General features: G+C 36.0%; 1 protein-coding gene across 1 annotated transcript in view; it reads left to right on the top strand.

Annotated features, from left to right (window-relative positions):
* Positions 1 to 21,888, top strand: part of NALF1 (NALCN channel auxiliary factor 1) — a 443,769-nt gene that overhangs the window by 409,082 nt on the left and 12,799 nt on the right. Inside the window, exon 2 of the mRNA XM_071455204.1 lies at positions 14,656 to 14,827. Within this exon, the coding sequence (XP_071311305.1) occupies positions 14,656 to 14,827 (172 nt within the window). The remainder of the gene's footprint in view (positions 1 to 14,655; positions 14,828 to 21,888) is intronic.

Raw genomic sequence — 21,888 nt, 5'->3', positions numbered from 1 at the left:
CTAAGGTGAACCGAGTTTTACACTTTGAAGGTCTCCAAAAATATTTTCCTTTAGAAAGTATATTCTGGCCTTACCTTGGAAAGATCATTTTCTGAATTTTGTTCTCAAGAAAATATTACTGTCTGACTGCCAATCTCACACATTACATGGAAAAATATTTCCATCTATTATTTCAAAAGTTATATTTTTCAATTTCATTACTCCTTTGACCCCCACTTCTGGAACGTAAAACAACAGGCTCAGAAAATTGTCCCTCCTCTCTACAACATTTATAGATATTATTCTGACACCATTTTTTTTTTCTGAAATTTCATAACTTAATCTTTCAGTCTTTCTTCAGAGGTCCCAATGACAGAAATGCTGTCATTTGTAATTCTCTGCCTCCCTTTTGATGTGGGGTTATCTGTTTCTGGGTGGAGTATTTCTGGTAGGCCCGTGGCACTGGCTGTGCAGGAGATTTTTTTATCTCATTTCTCAGGTGTCATAAATCCACTTGTCCTTTCCACCTGCAACTGCACAGAGCTCACTGAAGAGCAAGACACAGATCATTTTCCAGGATTGACACATTAAACATAAAATCCCTTATGGTATACAAGTAGATACAAGTTTCTTCACAAAATTTCTTTTCTTTCAATTCTTCAACAGTGAACTTCAGCAAGTTTTCAGTTCAGCTGAAGTTTAATTTCTTTTTTTGAAATTCATTGACTTTTTCTTTTAGTACACTTGTTTTCTTCTTGTTTAGCTTTCTTTCTAATGCATTAATGCATTAATAAGCAAAACATTGAATATATATGAAAGTCTGAAACATCCTACTTTTAACCTTTTGTAGTGATGAAAACTGATTTTTCCCTTTTGTTTTCCACTACTTATTTTTTGTACAGGACTGTGAAATATCCTCAAAAAATAATAATTTCATTTGTTTATTGCCTTTCTTTAGGGGCCTGGTAAATAGGTTTTTGAAAGACTAAATAAATTGTCATTAGGGTTGCATTTTTATTTATATACTTTGGAAGGGTTTGAATTCATTAGAGAGAGAAATTTCCTTTGTAGAGATGAGGTTATTTACCATTTCTCACATCACCATCTACATTTAATTTTATTATTCCACTTTTAAATATTAAGCAAACTATTTGCTTCCAGAAATGTCTGTGACTTACTTTTCAGAGAGTTTCTGAATGACAGGGAATCATTCTGAAGTACCAAGTAAAATATTTTCTACTGTCAACCCTTCTAATCTAGGAATTTTTTAAATGGCAGACTGTAAAATTTCTGGTAGCATGTCTGATGTTTTACTCTCAGGCTCTTTGGTAGTCTTCCAACAATATCTTCTATTTGCTGAACAAGCTGTAGCAATGACAAATAAAAGTAAATTTGAAGGGCAAAATATTTTCCTTGATGCTACTGACCTATGCAAATTGTTGGACATGTCAGCAAATAGTTACATTCAGACTTGACCCAATGTACCACAAGAAATCACCTAAGAAAAACTGCATTGGAGTAAATATTTGAAAATTAGAGAGAAAACAACACTTGTTCAGAGAGAAAAAGTTCCCATTACAACAGCTTGCATAAATACCAGTTTTGTATAGTTCAGGCAAGCCCCTACAAAAAGAGGAGAAATTGTTCCTGTAAGGACAAAGTCAAATACATATAATGCCATTGAAACAGTGTGGCAGTGATTTAATATATTCATTACAAGCTCATCCTGTTTCATTTGTGTGTAACTCTTCTACAGTATCTTTGTGGAATACACAGTGTCTTTTTGGGTATTATTATTGCTTACCAATCAGTGAAAGAATACAAATGAATTATGAAAAACACTGAGCCCCAAATCCTCTTATTCTCTCTAAGATGGCACCACATTTAACAGAGAGTCTCTAAAGGCTGTAAATAAATTGATACTGATATCTAATTTACAATAAGAATATAGTATTTTCAGAATAATGTCAAAAATTGAGATAGCATCATATAATCCAACAGGATCAAATAGAAAAAAAAATTGTAGTAAAGACTGCATATTGTGATACTGGGTTTTATTCAGTTTCCCATGAAAGTTCTTCATCAAGTAGTGAAAGGATTTTGATATTTCAGATAAAAACATATATTTGGATTTAATACTATTAAAGATGACAGAAATTGGGCAGAGGAAAAACAATGAATATTTCTCTTCATGCAGAAAGCTGCTAGTACAGCCATTCACAGAGCAGTATCACACTCATCATGCAATTAGGTAAGATGAGAGGGTTTTGCTAGCTGAAAACAGTACCTAATGTGACCTATCTTGAAATTTCCAATTTTCAGTCTAGCATAAAAAAACCTTTTCTCTTCCTGGAAGAGGCATGAAAACTGATCCAAATATCAGGCACTTTGAAGACAAGAAGTGCCATATGCATGGTATATACTATTAAAATCAGCTATTTCTTCTGCAGAACTCTATAACAGTTCTGAAACCTGACCCTTTCCTCTCAGGCTGGAATCACTGAGATATTCCTGGATCTTCTCTGGAAACTCTGAAGGCACAACAAAGTTTGAAGGAAATATTCTTTCCTTCCAAAAACTTTCAGGCACTAAAACATGAGGACAGGTTAGACTACTGCTAACACAGAAAATGATTGGGAAAAATAAACAACCATTTGCATTTTGGAAATGCAGGATAAGAAAGGAGAAAAAAGAAGAAAAAAAAAAAAGATAGGAAGATAAAAGAACTGTAGCATTCATATCGTCTTAACAACTGAGTGAAGCAAGTATACTCCACTTAGACAAAAGGGAAGATTTTATCAATTGGAAAGGCTAGTGACATCACTTGTTTCAGAGACACTAAATGTGGGTTCATTTGTCTGCTTGCTTAACAGCTTTGAGTTCTGCATCCATGATTAACTTGTGGTCTCACTCTTGAGCATGCAGTGAAAAACTGTGTACTCCATGAGCTCTCAAAGACTACAGACTATGGCTAACAGTTGACTACATACCAATCCCATTAACCAAAAGTTCTTGAGACTTTTTTTTACTACCAAGTCTCAAATATCATGCTCTGAATCTAAACTTTTCTCAAAGTGATATCTATCTCACTTTTTCCTAGAGAAAACCTGATGGAGCCCCTCTTCCACTGTGTATAAGGCATGACAACTGGTCTGGCACTCAGAATTATGTAGAAGTCACAGATCTGTCCTGTCTTCAATGGAGTCGTAATTCCATACCTTATTTTTGGGGTTTTTTTTTCTGATTGACCAATAAGCAAGATTTAGTGGCTTAAACTGATGAAGAACCATTGCAAATTTAGGAGATAAAAAATATGTATTAGATTTTAAGTGGCAAAACCTGATAGATTTAAGTATTTGAACAGGAGTTTCTAGTGTCAATAGCACTTGAAAAGTTCCACTTTAATCTCTGAATGTCAGCAAGAATATCCAGTAATTACCTCTGATTTTAATATGGCTCTTATTGGTGTAGAATTTACCTGACAGAGATTTAATTTTGTGTTTAACTGCATCAGCCATCGCTGTCTAAAGGCATGTTATGTAAGTGCAGTGCTTGAATAACTGTATAGGGTCTTAGCTATCTTAAATTTATTTTACGTACCTTTATATATGAGCAAATGTAGCAGAAAGAATCAATAATGTACCTCAAATTCTAAGGTAAATCTCCAAGGTAAATCTAGTTAAAAAAAAAAAAATTAAAAGATAAGTAATGAATTAAGGCCCTGTTGGTGAAATAGAAACTTCAAAGGCATATGGTTAGATTATAGAGAAAAAGCAGAAATTTTTTAAAAACTAGTATGAGTTTCATAAGGTGGTCAAATTTTGAAGTCCCATAAATACTGTGTTATATGGTGTAAAAGCTTTGACTGCTGAAGTTATAGATGGGAGTTGTTACTGGGGGCAAAGCTGTAGACAGTTTGCACAAATCCTTAAATAGACACATAATGCTTTGAACATCTTTTGTGAAAACAGAAGTGAGATTTTGTTGCAGTCTCTATGCTGGTGATTATCAGATTGGCAGGTGAAACAGCACAAGGTATGTGAGAGCTGTTCTTTACTATTTTATCCCCTATGATGACAAGCATCATTCTGCTGTAGCAAATGTTTATTCCCTTGCAGAGCCACCCCAGACTAGGGAAAATCCTCTCTTGAGACATCTGCTCCTGGATGAGCTTATTGTTGAGCTTAATTGTGACCTCTTTGGAGAGCTTATTGTCCCCTTCAAGAAAATATGAATTATCATATTGGTCACAAGTTGTCATGGCTCTGATTGCAATGTTGTATATATCCCCATCTTGCCCAAATTTGGCTACTGGGGCTCAGCTTTTGGTGCAGCTGTGTGACCTTAAACCAGAGCTGTGTGAGAAAAAGAAAAACAAACTGTGAGAGGAAAAGTCTCCTTGAGAGCTGCTTTTCAGCTCAGCCACTCATCCTCTTTGAATGTCTGAATGTCTCACTTAAATTTCATTACAACAGCATGCAACTCTGAGGTCTTTATGTCAATCTGTAAATTAAATCTAAGTAGGAAAAGTAGCACAGCTCTAGGATACAGAGTGTAACAATGTTGAATAGTGCAGTGGAGTCTCTGGCCCTGTTCATGCATTCAGAATTGTCTAGAGAAAAAAATAAAGACAATCTGGTTTGCCTCTAGAGATTTTACAACATAATAAAGTTCTCCTAATCAGTTCAATTAACCATGATTAAAATAAACTTGATGCAGTGCAATATATCAAGTGAAAATATACTTGATATCTGTGATACAAATGATATTTATAGAAACTGCACCATAACAGGCTCCTTCCTTAGTTTTACGTTCTGGGGGTCTTTGTTTTTTCATATATTTCAAGCTCTAAAGCATTTGTATTACATCTGGTGACTAAGAAATTTTCTTCTTTCTTCTGGATTCATTAGCTCCTTGTGTTTGGATTTTGTCATATTTACAGAATTTTCATAGAATCAAGAACTAGCACGTAGAATGTGCTAATGACCCCATTTGGGTTATTGAGCCTGACTCCTGACCCTGCACAGGACAGCCCAAGAATCACTAAATGGGGCATTGTTCTTGAACTCTGTCAGGCTGGTGCTTGACCACCTCTCTGGGGAGCCTGGTCAGTGCTCAACTACTCTCTGGGTGAAAAATCTTTCCTGATATCCAACTTGAACATCCCTTGACACAACTTCATGCTGTTTCCTCAAGACCTATCGCTGCTCACCTGAGAGAAGAGATCTGCATATGCCCCTCTACTCCCTACATGATCAAGATGAAAATTCAATAGAGAAATTGAAAAATTCTTATGCTTAAACAAGCTATAATTCTAAATGGAAAGAGAAATTTGAGGCACCTTTTCTGTGCATATGTTTATATCACCTAATGGCAAGTCCTCTCATCTGCCAGGAGTGTGCAGTGGATGTTGCAAGTTGATTGGAAGCCCTCAGAACCCATAAGGGATTCTCTCTTCTGAGCAATGGTGGGGATCAGTAGGCAGTAAAAATCAGGTCCTTAATTTGAGAAAGCAGAGGATATAAAGACTCTCCTTGTGTCCTGCACACACTGTTAATCAGTGGTATCAATCTTCTGAATACTGTCATGGTGAGCTGATTTATACAGACTACCCTCACTTCAGAAATGATGTAGAGCAGAGTTGAACAAAAATACTTTCCAATCTTAACAGATCACTTGGTTCATGAATTCAGATGTAATTTTAGAAGGCTGTAAAATTTTAAAAGAGTCTCCTGACCATTGTGAGCTGACTTGAAATCAGTAGATCTTAAATTTTCTGGGGAAGCTGACCAGACATTTTAGAGATTATTAATTTGTTTTATTCTCCTTAATTTGAACATTCTAATATACTTTATGATTAGATGGAATACTATTAAGCTCACAAAACCAAAGACTTGCGCCTTCCTTTTTTTTAACAGACTACTTATTTCCATAATGAGTTATTTAATCTTCAGTTTTCTTTAAGCTCACCCAAAAGGATGTTTATGATCTTCAAAAGAAAGTTTCCTTGCTATATTAAGTAACAGCTAAAACTGAATTCTGATACACAGGATGAGTTCAGGTTTTAGGGCATTATAAAACAACAGTGTAGTTAATCATCATGATGACTTCAGTTGATTGGATGGCTAACCACCAGAAAGACAGGACTGGTGGATCAGTTTTTTGCACATTTTTGCCTTGCAGAAGCTTGATTTATTTTGGCAGACAGAAACATTACAGAGCTCTCCTATATATGCATATACTTTCTCCTTAAAGTTACCGAAGTGAGACATTGATACCATCTCCTCTGCAGTAATGTCTCCTGAAAGAGAGGGGACATCAAATCAAAGAAACATATTTCTATTAGAAGATGACATATTCTCATCTTTCAGTTCATCATTCCCAAGATAAACCACAAAGATATGAGCAGAGCAGCTTGCTATTCCACATCTGTACTTCGTTAAAAGAAATCTTGTTACATAGCATATGAACTGAAGCTGAGATTAACAATGTTCTGGCAAAACAATTTCAACCTTGGTTTACTTTTTTTCTATCTTCAAAATAAATAGCATGTACATCTTTCACATGAAATTATTCACATAAAAATTATTCATATTTATTCACGTAAAATCTGGAAAAAAACAAGTTTGTCTATTTAATTTAGGAAACATGAAAGTTTTTTGGTTTTTAACACAATAGTTTGCATTTTTTGGCGTCAAAATCTTCTGAATAAATATTAAAGTATTTATCTTATGATATTCCATCCATGCAGATACAGAAGATGTTAATTATAATAAACTACAAAAAAAATCAAAAGTTAAAATAACAAAAAAACAGATGCTTTCATTCCCAAATTACTGTAAATTTCAGGCATAAGTATTCATAATATGAAACAAATATTCTCATTTTCACAATCTTATAACACAAGTAATTTTAAAAATGCACATAGAATTGAATAACTTGAAAATATAATGTCTGTTGTACAGGAAATTTAGATTGATATATTTTATTCATTCTGGATCAGACTTTTTAAAAAATCAAAATGGAAATTCCCCAGGACAAAAAAAGTGGGGGTAGGAGTGAGGGTTGGTGTGAATGCATATACAAAACAACTTCCCCAAAAATCAGAACACCTATGAATCAATATCAATAAATAAAATACAATAATGTGACATGTCTTTAAATGAATGTTTTATGAGAAACATTTTGGTGTACAAACAGAATGAGAATAGTTTATTTGGAAAAAAATATTTGAAACCAAATGGAAAATAATTCCTCAGTCAAAATTATTTGATTTCGATAATGCTGAAAGAAATGAAAATTATAACTTAAGAAAAACAAAATCTCCTTTCAGAGACTGTTCCTATAAAATACCTTTTATTTTCAGCAACCCGCATATTTGAAAGCCACTTGTCACACCTTTCCTACTGCAGGTAGTGAAGAATGTTAATCACTGATGTTACCACTGATATTCATTGGCAAAGATACCTTATGGAGGGTATTGTTCCCTCTTATCTGGTCACTGTTGCTGCATTATTTGTGTGCTTTGCCAGCCCTATCATGAGGCTGCCCAAAGTCTCAGAATGGGACTGGGAACACAGCCCAACAAAAGAGAAATGCCAACAGCACTCCTGCAACTCTCATGGGTAGAAAGCTCTCTGTAAAAGCTGATTTTTATCCCATAGTACACATGCAAAATGCAGTCTTCCTGAAGTCAGACTGCCCTTAATGCTCAGAAATGACAAGGTTCCTTGGGGAGTCCACATTTGTAACACTACTGTTGTCAAACTTAATCAGGTTTTGTACCAGTTAGCCTTCTATATTTTGGTTACACAGTCTATATAAAATGCACTTGTAAACGATCTAACAGACATCTGTGCTTGTAAAACATGATATCTCAGGTCCTAATGCACAAAGCAGGCACTGAACTGACCCAAGTATTTCCTAAGGAAGATGAACTGTCTTTCAAACCAGCACATAGTACCCTGGTGATCCAAGTAAAAGAAACATTTTAGAGGTTCCACTTCACAGATGTAGCATTGCTTTGCTGCTGTAAAGTGCTCATAATATTTGAAGTGACTTTTACAGCAAAATTTTTATCACTGGGAGAAATAGGTGTGCTCTTCTGAGGTTCCTCATTGCTACATAAAATCCATAATTGCAAACTCATCCCCTTATTTCCTATATATAGTGTTTAATAGATTCATCTTTTGCCTGGTCAGTGTTCAGGCACTGTTCTAAGTGAAGGAGTGAGTACCTTTATTTGTGGAAGTAAGGGTTTGAAAGGTTTTTTAGCCTTTGCCAGTAGCTTTTCTCCAACTCTGTTATTGGCAACACATGAAGTATTATTACTGTTCTTAATGTCTACACTTTGAGATTGTGGAATAATAAAAAAATTTTAAAAAAAGAAAGCTAAAATGAAGCAAAGCAATTTAGGCTGAAGCAGATACTTTATTAATATTTCATAGAAATGTTGAAATGTTGAAGACCCTACAAGACACAACATTATTGGCTGTGGTACTGCCACAGAATACCACAGAGACAATACATCAGGATCAACAGCAACAACAAAAAAATTAACCGTGGTATTTAAACATATGGCCTAACTTTAAATGCACATATAATGTCTTTAAATAGTTCAAAAATCCCTAAGTCTATGAGTCAGGCAAATATTAGACATGTGAAATAGACATCACCCTCTGCATATAAGCAATACCTTCTGTACTAGAATCTTTAGGGTTTCAGAGAGTCATATGCTCTAGCTGAAGCTGACAGGAAACAGATCTCACAGTCCATACACAGCTGATTCACTGTCAATGAGTGAACATGTACCAGGCACCACTAAGGTAAAATGTATCAAAACCTGAAGGCCACATCACTATTCATTTTTAAATGAATGCTGTTTCTCCATCCAGCTCTTCTGAAAAAGCTCAGCTTACATAACAGGTTATTGCATGAATATTCTTCAAAAAATTAATTAATTAGTCAGTCATAACCTGAGGTACTCCTGAGTACACATAAGAACTGCAGAATTTACCTCAAAATACTCACTAACTTTGAGAGAAGTTGAGCTGAAATCATATCACACCTTCTGAAGGCAATACCTTTATTCCAATAAGGTACAATTTCCTGGTGTCAATGAAAGTGTCACTGATCAAAACACCTCTCAAGTTCATAAGGGGCCTCTTCCTTCCAAATTGGTATGTGAAGTAATTTAGTTGTGCTCTCTTTGAAGACTTCATTTTCACAATGAGTAATGGATATGGTCTCAAAGCATCAGTTAAAAGCAGTTAAAATTTATTTTGATTCAGAAAAAATTACCATTTTGAGAGAGAGAATTTCTGTTGTGACTTCTCTCTTCCTACTTTCTTTTCCTCCCACCATCCTCCACATCTACACAGTAAGAGCTATTTGATGATTTTTAAGTTCCCTTTTGTGCAATTATTGTGATAGCCCAGCCAAAACATCAAACATTTCCTCAGTGAGGAAAAAAAATCTTTTCTATGGAAAATGGTTAAAGTACTTCCTGGAAATGGCAGTCAGAAACAACAGGGGAAGGGGCAGAAGTGAGTTGAATTCATCTCTTGAAAACCGGGAAGAAATGGCATTTGTAGAGAATGAGACTGATTGAGCTTTTCCATTTTGTTCTACTGACACCTCTCCTGCAGTGTGACTCAGATGATTTAGGCTGCATGCTCAATCTGTTTTGTCAGAGCTCAGGTTATCCAGAATCACATGTATTGTGTGTGTATGGGTGAGTGAGAATGAGACTGGGAGGAAGGGAAACTGTGGGCATATACACACGGTGCTTCATCTTCCCATTGGTTTTGCAGTCTTAGCAAAGAGAATCTTAGAATCATGGAATCATAGTAGCATGGGCAGGCAATTTTTCTTGTCAAAATTAGTTTTGTGCAGTTGCACAGCCAATTGAAAGTCTGCTAGTATATTGACCAGGGCCGACCCAGCCATTCTGTCCACACTGGGAGCCAGCCGCTCCCGGTCCCTCTCTAGGTGATTAATGCAACAGTATTAACTAAGAACTCTGTCTGGTTGCTTTTCAAGAGCAGAAAGAATAACTCAGACACCTCGTGTGTGATATGAGATACTGAATATCTGAAAAAAAAATACCGGGACTGCCAGTCTCCACACAGACAAAAATAAGTGTTCTTCCTAATGTCCTGAGAGAAAAAGCACAAAATGTGTCCTTCCAGTTTCTCAAAATTCTCCATACACACTCTTGCTTTCTTCCTGTTAACTCTGAATCCTTTTATTATTTCTAATGATTTGACAAGTAGATGCAGTTTAATGTCTAGTTTGTTGGTGATGCTTTAATTCTTCTAATTTCTGAAGCTGGATATTTGTGTAGGGTTATTGGTCACTGAAGTAATAAAATATTTTTTCTGCTTGAAACTTGTACAGTAGAAATAAAATGAATGCCAAATAATAAATTATTCTGCCCAATTGATAATAAGTTTTTATCATAATACTGTTAATAATTTAAAACTACCAAGATGCCTTTGATGATGATCATTCTAGATAGGCACTCAGACATATGTATATAGTTATATAAAGCCAGCACTTCGCGCACTTTTTCAAACATGTAATCTTATTTTTTTTCCTCCAGGTACAAAGTAAGGTAAATTAAATTTATTTAGGTGAGCAAAATTGCCAATAAATCCTTCTGAGATTTTATATCTATGATTCTGTACATAAAAGATTACTTTATTCTCATGGGATACTACCATCTTGCATTACAGTGTCTCATCTAATAGCCAGGACTGGATGTCTTTCAAATGCAGAGTGTCTAAAGTTATGTTGATGGTAAAGTGGTGAGATATTTATATCTATTCAGGTATTTAGTCTATGTATGTGGTTGCCATGATGCATTAATAATCTAGTTCATCTTAGTTCTTTCCCTTGTTAAAAAAGAGTTAAAACAAAACCAACAGAAAAACATGAGGGTTTTTCTGTTCTTTGAAATTAGTTTGCCAGATATCTGTTAGGAACTATGATATATCAAAGGTTTCAATCACCTTATTGTATCTTTTTTATAAACCTATTGTATCTTATTTATAAACACATTTATTGTGTTTATAAATCTTTGAGTTTAGCTATTGATGTTCTTTAAAAAAGAAAGGACTGTCATATGAAGCATAGTTTGTAAATTGAACACCAAGCTCAATATACAGGCCAATGTGCATTTCACTGACAGTTTCATGCCTTGTTACATAATGCATGTCTTAAGTCTCTGAAAATCAGTATTTTGGACTTGCTAGGAGATAGAGTAAAATTCCCAACCAAAAAAATCTATATTTTCCTGGGGAAAAGAAGGAATACTGGCCAATCAAAGGCTGTAATATCTGCTTTATTATTAGGAAAATTTCAAGAAATTTCAAGAAATTTCAGTTCCAGATTACGGACTTCTACTAAAGCTTAAAAAGCCGCCTCTCATTGTCCCTGAAACAGACAAAAAAACTTTCGGACTGCTCTGGGTCTTCTTTCTCAACTGGGTTAGTCATGGGACTTATGCAAATGCTGTTGAGCAGAGTTATATGGACAAATATGAGATCAATTCTCCCACTTCTGTACTTCCTCCTGGGTAACACACATTTAAGTATGAAAGTAAGATGTCTGTGTAAAACCTTAGAAAGTGCTTAGAAAGTCCAGGAAAGGTAGGAGGGATTATTTGGGATATTTGTTAGGAAAGCCGGTATTTAAATCATGTCTGTAGCAGTGAGAGCAGAGAGAGACCACGTTCTAGTCTACCAGCTAAACCGGCACAGTTTAACTACGAACACCAACCTCATTTCCCCTTTCTCCAGAAAAAGACAAAACTACTTACTGCAGTTCTTGGCACACACCTTTTTCCAGACAATGTCTGAGCACTCTATGGAAATGTAGAAATTACCACAGGCCAAAGGTGTGAAGGCAGTGGACTGACAGATAGACACCATGAATGTGCCTTGTCTAGGAGTCTATGTAGCCTTACTGGGTAAAACAGAGCAAAAGGCAACCAGAATATTAAAAATGTCAATATAGGCTATAGAAAAACTTTAAATCAGCTGCAGGGTAAAGAAAATAAGGAAGGATACAGAGTGGGAGGCATTCATCTGAGAAGCAGATTTCAGGAACAGGTATACTCATGCACTCTTTAGAAATATGGACAATTCAAAAGTAATTTTGAGACAAAGCTGAGGACTTGTGAATCAGAGCAGGAAGATGATGTGTATGAAAGGAGATTGGATACACAAAAATCTTCATAGAAGCCCACGATTGCATTATTTACTTCTGCTCCTGAATAAACATTTTCTGTCTTGCTTCAGCAGACACATGGTTTTGCTCATTTTCTTGTTACCATGTATGGTGGACTGTTCAATATACTTCCTAAAAACTGATTTACACTTTCAAATATGAGTCATAAACTGACTTACTTCTATTAGATCTATTTTATGAAGAGGGCATGTCATATTAACAGGTCTAAGATCAGGAAAGAACCTCTTTGAATGTATAACTGTTACCAGACCCAGCATTCCTGCCCCCAAACAATTGACTATGATTAGTAGTTGAAAATAGAAAAACTATTGCTGTATTTCACCTAACCTTGAATCCTGAGTGCAGTTTTGGGTATGACAACATAAGATATAAAGTTATTAGATAGCATCCAAAGGAAGGCAACAAAGATGGTGGAGGAGAAGCCATGTCAGGAGCAGCTGAAGTCACTTGGTCTGTTCTGCCTGGAGGAGACTGAGGGGAAACCTCATTGCAGTCACAATTTCCTTGTGAGGGGAAGAGGAGGGGCAGGCACTGATCTCTTCTCTGTGGTGACCTGTGAGAGGAGCCATGGGAATGGCCTGAAGCAGTGTCAGAGGAGGTTTAGGTAGGAAAAGGTTCCTCACCCAGACAGTCATTGAGAACTGGAACAGGCTCCCCAGGGAAGTGGTCACAGCACCAGCCTGACAGAGTTCAGGAAATGTGTGGACAATGCACATGGTGTGACTTTTGGGGATAGTCCTGAGCAGGGCCAAGAGTTGAACTCAATGATCCTTGATATTTTCCAACTCAGTATATTCTGTGATTTTATGATTTATTGTTGCAAATGTCAGCAAAGCAACTAAAGCACCAGAAATGTGGTGCTGTAATTGACAATGGGAAAACCACTTTCTGAGTAAAAGTTTATTTATGAACAAAAGGTACACACATTTCCTGGTCTTCCTTATAATTAATCATTTACTGTGAATAAGAAACCTTAGTAAGCAATTAAAAATGAATTTTTAATGAAAAAAAAAACATGTTCCACAGAATGCAGTAGGCAAAAACCGCTATAAAGAGAGAATCACAAGCCATAGATTAGTAATAAAGGCCTCATTTTATCACCTAGAAACTTAACACATACCTGCCACTGTTGCAAACAATCTAAAATAAAAGTTTGGTTATTCTGGGGCTACTACATTGATATTAATTATACAATTTAGGCTACTATTCATAAAATTATAACCACTGAGATGGAACATACTGAGATCAAACCAAACTCTCATCTAGATTGGTCATTTCAGGCATCATTTTTTTAATCTTTCTCGTCTTAGGAATTTGATCTGCAGTTTCCTTTTCTATTACATCATTCCTAGAAAGAATGGAAATGATGAGCTGACTATATTGGTTTTCAGTCTATGTTTAATGAAAAGTAGTTTCCAGGATTTTCAGATAATTAAAAAATACAAAAAAGGATTTTTTTTTTGTTATGTAACGACCTAAATAGCAAGTATCTAGATAGTAAATAATGTACTCCAAAACAGTTAAGTGGAAAATAAAATGGGGAACAAGGAAATTTCTCTGTACTCAATCACAGAGGTTTTGTATCACTTTTGTAGCCTGGTGTCTAACCTAATTTTACGTTAAACATTTCCATGTCCAAAAAGTTTAATACGAATGACAAACATCGTTGTTTGGAAGACAAAAGGTAGCAAAAATTAAAATCAGCACGTGTATATTACTTCTCTGTTTAAATTGTGACAATAATTGCAATAATCACAAGTCCTGCAGCCACTGCCGTGCAGCATCAGATAAGAACATCTCTAAAGTGTTCCTTTTAGCACCCAAATGTAGACTTAGGTTTTCACTGCGGCAGATTTATCCCCTAGTCTGCAGTTATCAGTGTTCAGGTACCCTAATGCGTGTTTTAATGCTGTGGACTGGATAAGGTCTTATTTGAAGGGAAGCAGCACCATCTATTGCAACCTGATAGCTTAGCTCTAGATGGTATAAAGACAGGCTTGGCCTGAGCCCAGCTTTCAACTCTTTCTTGCCGGCACTTTTATAAATTTGTCCTTGTCCAGCTTCAAATGAGATTAGGATCTCACTTGGTGAGATTTGGTGGTGCAGGGACAGAGCTGTGTTCCATGCATGCACATGTCTAATAAAAAGTCACATCTAAGAAACATAACTGTTTACAAACTAAGATAATAAAATAGCATAAGCCCAGTCCTAAATAACTGTTGCTTTTAAATGACTTTGCTGGAATTTTCATTTCTGAAGTGGGAGGACAGTCAAAAGTTAAGAGCATATTTTACCCAGGTGATATTCTCTCAAAATTTTCTTCCAAAAGCAGCATTAATGTAGGTGTGCAGTACAGTATGTTCTTCTAATAATGACAGTGCTATTGTCATCCATCTATATTTCTGGTTCTTCTCTTTTTTCCAGACTGTCTACAAAGCCTGGCTCTGTTCCCAGTATTTTGAAGTCACACAGTTTCACTGCAGCAACAGAATTCCTTGCAAGCAATACTGTTTGGAGGTTCAAACGAGGTGTCCCTTTATATTACCAGACAATGATGATGTCATCTATGGAGGACTATCAAGTTTCATCTGTACAGGTATAGTACAGAAAAACCAATTTCACTTGTTTTCTTAAGTCTAAATGTCATGGATTTAGCTGTAACTCTGAGACCTTAAAGGTATTCCACATCAGAAAGATTTCTTGGAGGTGCTAGGATTTGAGCTCAGATCTAGTAATGCACAGCTATGATATAGCCTGCCAGTCATCAGCTTTACAAAACAAAATTTCTAGAAAAAAAATTATTCTGCTTATTTTTTACACTTAATAATTTGGTGGAGGATTTATTTTACTTCATGTCATGCAATACTCAGAGGTTGCATGTCATGCAATATTCAGAAAAAGAAAGAGAAAAGGTGCATCCAGTTTTTAGCATATTCACCTTTGTTTGCCTGCATTCTTATGCCAGATGAATCAAGAATCTGAAGCACAGCATTCAAAATTGTGCAGCAGCTCTCAGAAAGTGTTTAAGAAAACATCTTTTACTAGTGAAGAAATTTAAGAACCAGTTGTTCACCTGTGAAGAACTTTGATTTTTGTTTGTTTTCCTATTGAGTCTGGTTACATTTTATGAATATTTTTTAATTGTAAAAGATATTGGTAATGTATATCTCAGGTACCACAGATACTTTTATCAGGAATGGATGGGGATTATCCACACAAAATTTCAGTTTATACCAATAAAGTCTTCAGACTTATGGTGCCTAGACTATCATCTGAGAATCTTGAAGATATTCAGGCAACTTATTCCCAGTAAATTCGTTTCAACATCAAGTTTCAACACTTAGATCATTTAACATGCTCATCCAAATATCAGAAATTAAACTGTCTTCACCTCTTAATTAGGGCTCCACTGGAAATCTTGATAGTAAATAAGTTGTCTAAGGTAAGCTACTTAAAACTAGAGTCAATTATAAGAATCCATAAATGTTATATACCATCTTAGATGCAGGCATAAGGATTATGGCAACTCACTTCACCTTGTACCCTGTGTTTAGATTTAAGGTGATTCTGGTAGCAAGGCCTTTACTGGATTTTTTTCCTTGGAAATTAAATTTATTGCATAAAATCAAGCAATATCCATCCATATACAAAAGAAAATATAAGGAAAAGTGAGCTGAGTTACAATTTTGAATCATCACTAAGGTTCTTAGCACTTCAATGCATTTTTTAAAAATTAATAACCTTCCAATATGTATATGCAGTAAGAAAATGAGCATTATTTTCCAGTTTAAGGTAGTATAGTAGAAGTGAGAGGAAAATTTTATTTACCACAAGTTCACAATCTATATGTATGTTCACATATATGCATGTACACACATGTACACAATGGCAAGAAACCAAACCAACAGCAAACAAAATCATCTTGGCAGGTATTTCAGAAAATCTGATAGGAAGTACACATCCATCTCTTCATTTTCCTAGTATAACTCATAATCCAAATTCCTTCCTAAAACACACAAAATAGATGATTTTGAAAAGATTACTGACATCTCTGAGTCTGGGATGAAAAAGCAGCTTTAGGGGAGGATTAAACTCATTTTGTTGCAGGTATTATTAAAAAAATGAGGGTATCTACACATGAACTCTGTGACTAAGCTCTGCCTACAGTCTTGGTGTAGCCAGTAGAGCTGAAAGCCATTTGACTCACCCTGAACAGGCACCTGCACCTGACCAAGGACTTGCTCACATTGCTGGCTGCGCTCTATTGCTGTAGCTGCTGTTAAACCAGGGTCTTCTTGCAGACACTTAAAATCAGGGTGACCTAAATCTCATCTCAGCTGTCCACTAACAAATATTTGGTTGAACTTTTTGTCCTTTCAAGGCCAAACCCAGCAGCAGCAGAGCAGAGCTTGTGTTCACAGACCCACAGGAGTCAGTATGCTGACCCTAGAGAGTTGTGTGCAAGGGAAGATGCTGAGGACAGGTATGAGGCAGCAATTCAAACTCTGTCTGGAATACAGTCCCATTTTCACCCTTATTAAGCAGCAGCTCACTGTAAGAGTGCTTCCTGCCACTAAACAATGAAAAATTAGACTTTAATCTGCTACAGGAATAAAGAATTATACCTCTCTGCAGCTTAATGAAAACAGATTTATTTCATGCAAAGGACAGTGAGCTCAAGAGCAGGCAAAACACTCTATCTCAGCATAGCTTGTCATAGATAACTTGAAATCCTTTCAAAGAAAAAACAGCTGAAAGAAGGTCACCCATGTCTTGAGGGACATCTCCTACTGCACTTTTTGTGTTTCTGTCTGGTATACACCTTCTGAGATTTCTAATTGTTGATCTGTCTCTTCATTAGAAAAACACAAAAGAGTAAGGTAAAAAGGTATTCTTATTTAATATTTAGATGTCAAGTAACAAGAGAAGGTATACAAGGGATAGCTGATTTGATTTGGTGTTGACTACAGCCCAGAGCTTGGGATGAACACAAAAACATTACCTGTAATTTTCCAGTTGCAGACAGGTAGAGGTTGGTGTGTCTCCATACCCCATGCTGGGAGGTGCCCTGGCAGGGGGAGCTGCCACCTCCCCTTTCAATCCTGTCCTACCACAGCAGTAAGTCAGAGCTCAGAGATCTGCTGGAGATAAGTGCATGGCAGCACTGGTGGACAACAGGGAACCCACAAATTTTTTTTTATTGTTTTTTCTTTCAGGCCAGGATTTTTTGTGGTGTTGGGGTCTGAAAAAAAAACCCTGGAGGCCGTAAAAGGATATAATAACAAGGGCTTGACCCTTCCTTGGAAGGTCCTCATGATGAGAAAACAGCATAGAACTGGCTATTTTTCCCCAATAAATACTGCAGTTGTTGTTATATTTGTAATTAAGTTTAAAAGAAAATAAAGTGTGGTTTATAGTATGGATTAATAACAAGTTATTGGAAATTCCTGAAGACTTCATCTAGTTAGTAACAAGTGTTCTAGCCTGAGAATGTCTAACTATATCACCTCCAAAGAAAGCCTATAATAGAAAAGGGACAAGGCACGCTACCCTCATTTTGCATCACCAGAACTCATCTTTTGTAGAAATGCATGTGAGGATGTGGAACAACTGCAGTGCAAGTGAAAGTACTTGAGAGATTAATCAAAACAATCAGAATCAGAGTGTGGTTCTGATTGTGGAAATATACAGTTAGGTAGAAAGAATTTAGTGTTCCCTTCTTGCTCACTTTCTTCCAGGACATAGAAGGAAAAAAAGTTGATCCTTCCATCAGGTGCTGCGCTGTAGCCTGCTGGTTTTCAAATTCATTAAAACTGAATGATTACTTTCAGTTTAGACCTTTGGAGTTCATATCCATACGAGTAAAGTTTCCAGTGGTTTCATCCAATATTTCTCTTTACAGCTCAGCTGTCTAGAACTGCCCATGCAAACCAAAATCTCATTTGAGGGAGATAACAATAGTTTTCAGGTGTACATGGAAAATTACAGTGAATTAGTCCCGCAAAATTCCAGGTCAAGTTTTTTACCTGTAACTTCTAAGAAAACAGTTGTAAATGTAGTCATCTCTTCCTTAACTAAATGGGCTACAGCACCATACTACCCTATGCCAACCATTGATGCACATCTGGTCTACAAAATTAGACTAGAGCTAGAGTGGGGAAAAATCCCTTCAGAGGCATTTAGGGTTGACATGAGATAGGTACTCAGTACCAGCTGCTTCATTGTACAGATCTTCTCATATTTACAAAAATTACTTGTTAATACAGCCTGTTCTGACTGTTTGGAGAAACTGCTGTCCATGTGCCAAGTCTGGACCAATTTAGAGTGCAGACTTAGGGCTAATTGTGTCCTAAAGGCTTTCTTTGAAATGACAGGTCCCTTTGGGCCCTGTGGCATAACAGGGCCATCACCCAGCATCAAGTCTCAGGCCAGAAATCCCAGCCACATACTCAGTCTCTTTATCTGTACAATAGATGTCATGGCATTTAATGGAGAAGGAGAGTTCCTCTTTGAAGGAAAGGAAGAGAATGGAGTGAGTAGCAACAAGGCAGAGATGTGCTGCATTACTTGTTCCAAAATTAGCATTTTATTGATGTGCTGCATTACTTGTTCCGAAATTAGTACTTCCTAAGGGCAGTGTCATCAGAATGTGTCTTCTGCCATTAAGAGGAGAATCAAATTTGTCTATTCTCCTGTGTTGAACAGATTTGTGATACTTTTCAGAAAGTGTTGAACAGACTTGTGATACTTACTCCTACAGAAGGAGAAAGTAAAGGGAGAGAAGAGGTAAGTAGACAGGTGATTCAGGTACTTTAAATCACTAATATCTTTCAGTTCATATTAATTTAGACTCCTAATTTTGTGTTCTGATTAACGTCTCAGTTGTTTGGAACACAGTGTGAACCAATTTTTGGCAAATAACAGTAACATATGTTTATGTGATCCATGCAAAGTAACACGTGGAAACTCCACCTCCTTTAGAGTAAAGATTTCACTGGAAATAGCACTGTCAGTCATGCTTCATAGCACACAATAATGTTTCTAAAGACATAGTGAGAATTATTACAGAGAATTCTCATAATCTGTAGAAGTTTGATGACTAGCAAAGCTCAGCAAAAGTATTAGAAGAAATTCTGTGAACTGCAGCTTCCTCTCAAGGGGCAGACGTGTGACTGGGTTTCACCAACAGGTTTGGCTATAGTGTGTCTCTTTCAAAACAGATGCCCTGATTTCAGTGAAATTTGAAAAGCAATTTCCTTGAGAAAATGTAATATATAGAAAGGAATACAATCTATTTCGTAGAACAATTCAAGAAGAGAAAATCACTCTGAATTCAATCTGCTTTATGTTGTTCTTGGCAAATTCAAAAAACCCATATATTTGATCCAAATTCTTTCTCTAAAAATGTCTTATAATAATGTGTAATTTACCTCCTGTCTGCACCTCTTAATAGGTCCTAAAATATCAAAATATTAAGCTAACACAGACAGCACGATAAATCCCTTTTATATTTGATAAGCATGGTTTAAATCAATACTAGCCATGGATCTGCTTACTGGGAAAATTTGACATGGTTTTTTCAGCAAAATCTATCAACTAAATAGCTCATCTTTTTGAATCTAGTGTTCTTCTAGTCTTGAGTATGGGGCTTTCCCATGAATGAGGTCCCATATCATAATAGGTTTATTAGCTGTAAATTTTCTTCTCCTATAATAATGACCCAGACAATTTACTTATTGATATCCTTAAACTTTCTATGGTGACACAGCACTTAGATATGTATAACCCTTTCCTATCATATCACAATAGTACATTCTTTTGGTCAAAGATACTACATATAAAACTAAAACTAGAAGCGAGTCTTCCTGTATCTCAAAGGTGTAGAGGTAAAAATCTTCATTATGTAGTTTTGAGAGTCAGCTATTTACTCATCTTTCTGACTTGCAGCAGCTCAGTTTTAGAGGAGTAACACTGATTTATGCCCACCAGCAGCAGGAAATTAGCCCTATGCATAATTTAGGGAAGAAATACATATATAATGAAGAAACGCTATGAATTCTTATTGGACATGGGCACATACACATAAGAAAATGTTCATGAGTTTACTATGTGAAATAATAACCAACATATTGTAATAAAAATATTTTAAAACACAACAACACATATCTCCAACCCAGATCTCCTCTGACAATTGGAATTGAGTAGTAGAAGTTAACCTTTTCAAAAGAGCTGAACAGTCTTAATCGCCAGTTTAAGAATAATCTGTTTGAATAAGAATAATTTATTTATCTTCAATATTCTTCTACGCATAATCTTGTTTCATTTTTTTGTAATGTGAAAGGTATAAAATGCATGTCTAATCATCATGATGTGTCACAGACACAGCAATTTAGAAATTGAGAAGACCATCTGGATAAGATCAAAAAGTTCTGGCTTCCAGATCAGTTGTACGAAAGCAGTGAAATCTAGTCATATTATATCTAATGTGTTCTCTTCTCTTCCGCAGTTGGAAAATGTTAATACTGAAATCTCAGAAATAATTCCTCAGAAACAGAAATGCCATGCAGAGTGCTGGCATTCACTGATACAATGATGTCAGTGCTGGATGGATCACTCTTGGCAGACACTATTTACTTTGGGTGTCACAATAAAATGGAGTATTCAAAACTGCTGGTATAATACATCCACTTATCTTGTTTCAAGGTCTTTTCTTCAAGCACAAGAAGCTTCATATACCTCTCAAAAATAATCAGGAATCTATGTGAAAAATGAACACTGGTTAGGGTTCTAAAGAAAGCAAAAGAGGAAAAAGCATAACATATCATAAGATCTGATTTGTTTCTCTGGCTTCCCAAATAATTTTCCAGCAATGACAACACATATATCAACCAGACTAGTGTCCCATAATGCAGAATATTATTGCTCCATAACTCTTTATCTACAAATAAACCAAGAAGCCAAGTCAGACCACCTGCTGCAGATTCAAATTCAGCCACAAGTGTCAGACATCCTGACAGTGCTGAGGAGAGTCATAGGAATGCAACCACTGCTTTTACAGGCTGTTTCCTGCAACTGCTCAGGCAGAAACCACAGCAGTCTCTGAGTTAGAGGGTGTTCTAGCTGATCAGCAGACCATGTCTTTGTGATTTCAATTTTTGTGTAAGAACTTTTTTTGGCTTTGTTGCTTTTCCCCCAAGGCACATTCTATAAAGTGAATATGGTATTCATGCTGTCACTCCTTTTTCTTTCAGTCTGATTCAGCTAGGCAGGACTTACAGGATTTCTCTCTCATGTCTCCATTAACAATCTCAGTGGAACCAGTAACCTTAATACTTGCATCAGCATTAGTAACATGCAGTCCCTACAGATGTAACTTCTGTGCTGATCACCAAAATGTTATTTTCATGTGGAAAAAAACCTATCTGATTACAAAAAAAAGAGAGAGCTTTTGTATGACCTTTGTGAGTGATAGTGCATCTGTCTGGAGAATGATTTGGAATCAAAAAGTCTCTTGGAAAATTCTATATCCTTGATTATAATAAAGGTCCAAGTACCTCTGTATGGACTAAGTTTTCTGTTGGTGGAATATAGCTGAGTGCTGGGAAAAGTCGAGTAATGAAGACACAAAACTGAGAATTTTAAGCAAAAAGCACTTTA

This window comes from Agelaius tricolor, unplaced genomic scaffold, assembly GCF_023055355.1.
Source record: "Agelaius tricolor isolate 1412-34295 unplaced genomic scaffold, bAgeTri1.0.p SCAF_45, whole genome shotgun sequence".
In the NCBI taxonomy this organism is placed as follows: Eukaryota; Metazoa; Chordata; class Aves; order Passeriformes; family Icteridae; genus Agelaius; species Agelaius tricolor.
This window is presented reverse-complemented; position numbering and strand designations above follow the sequence as displayed.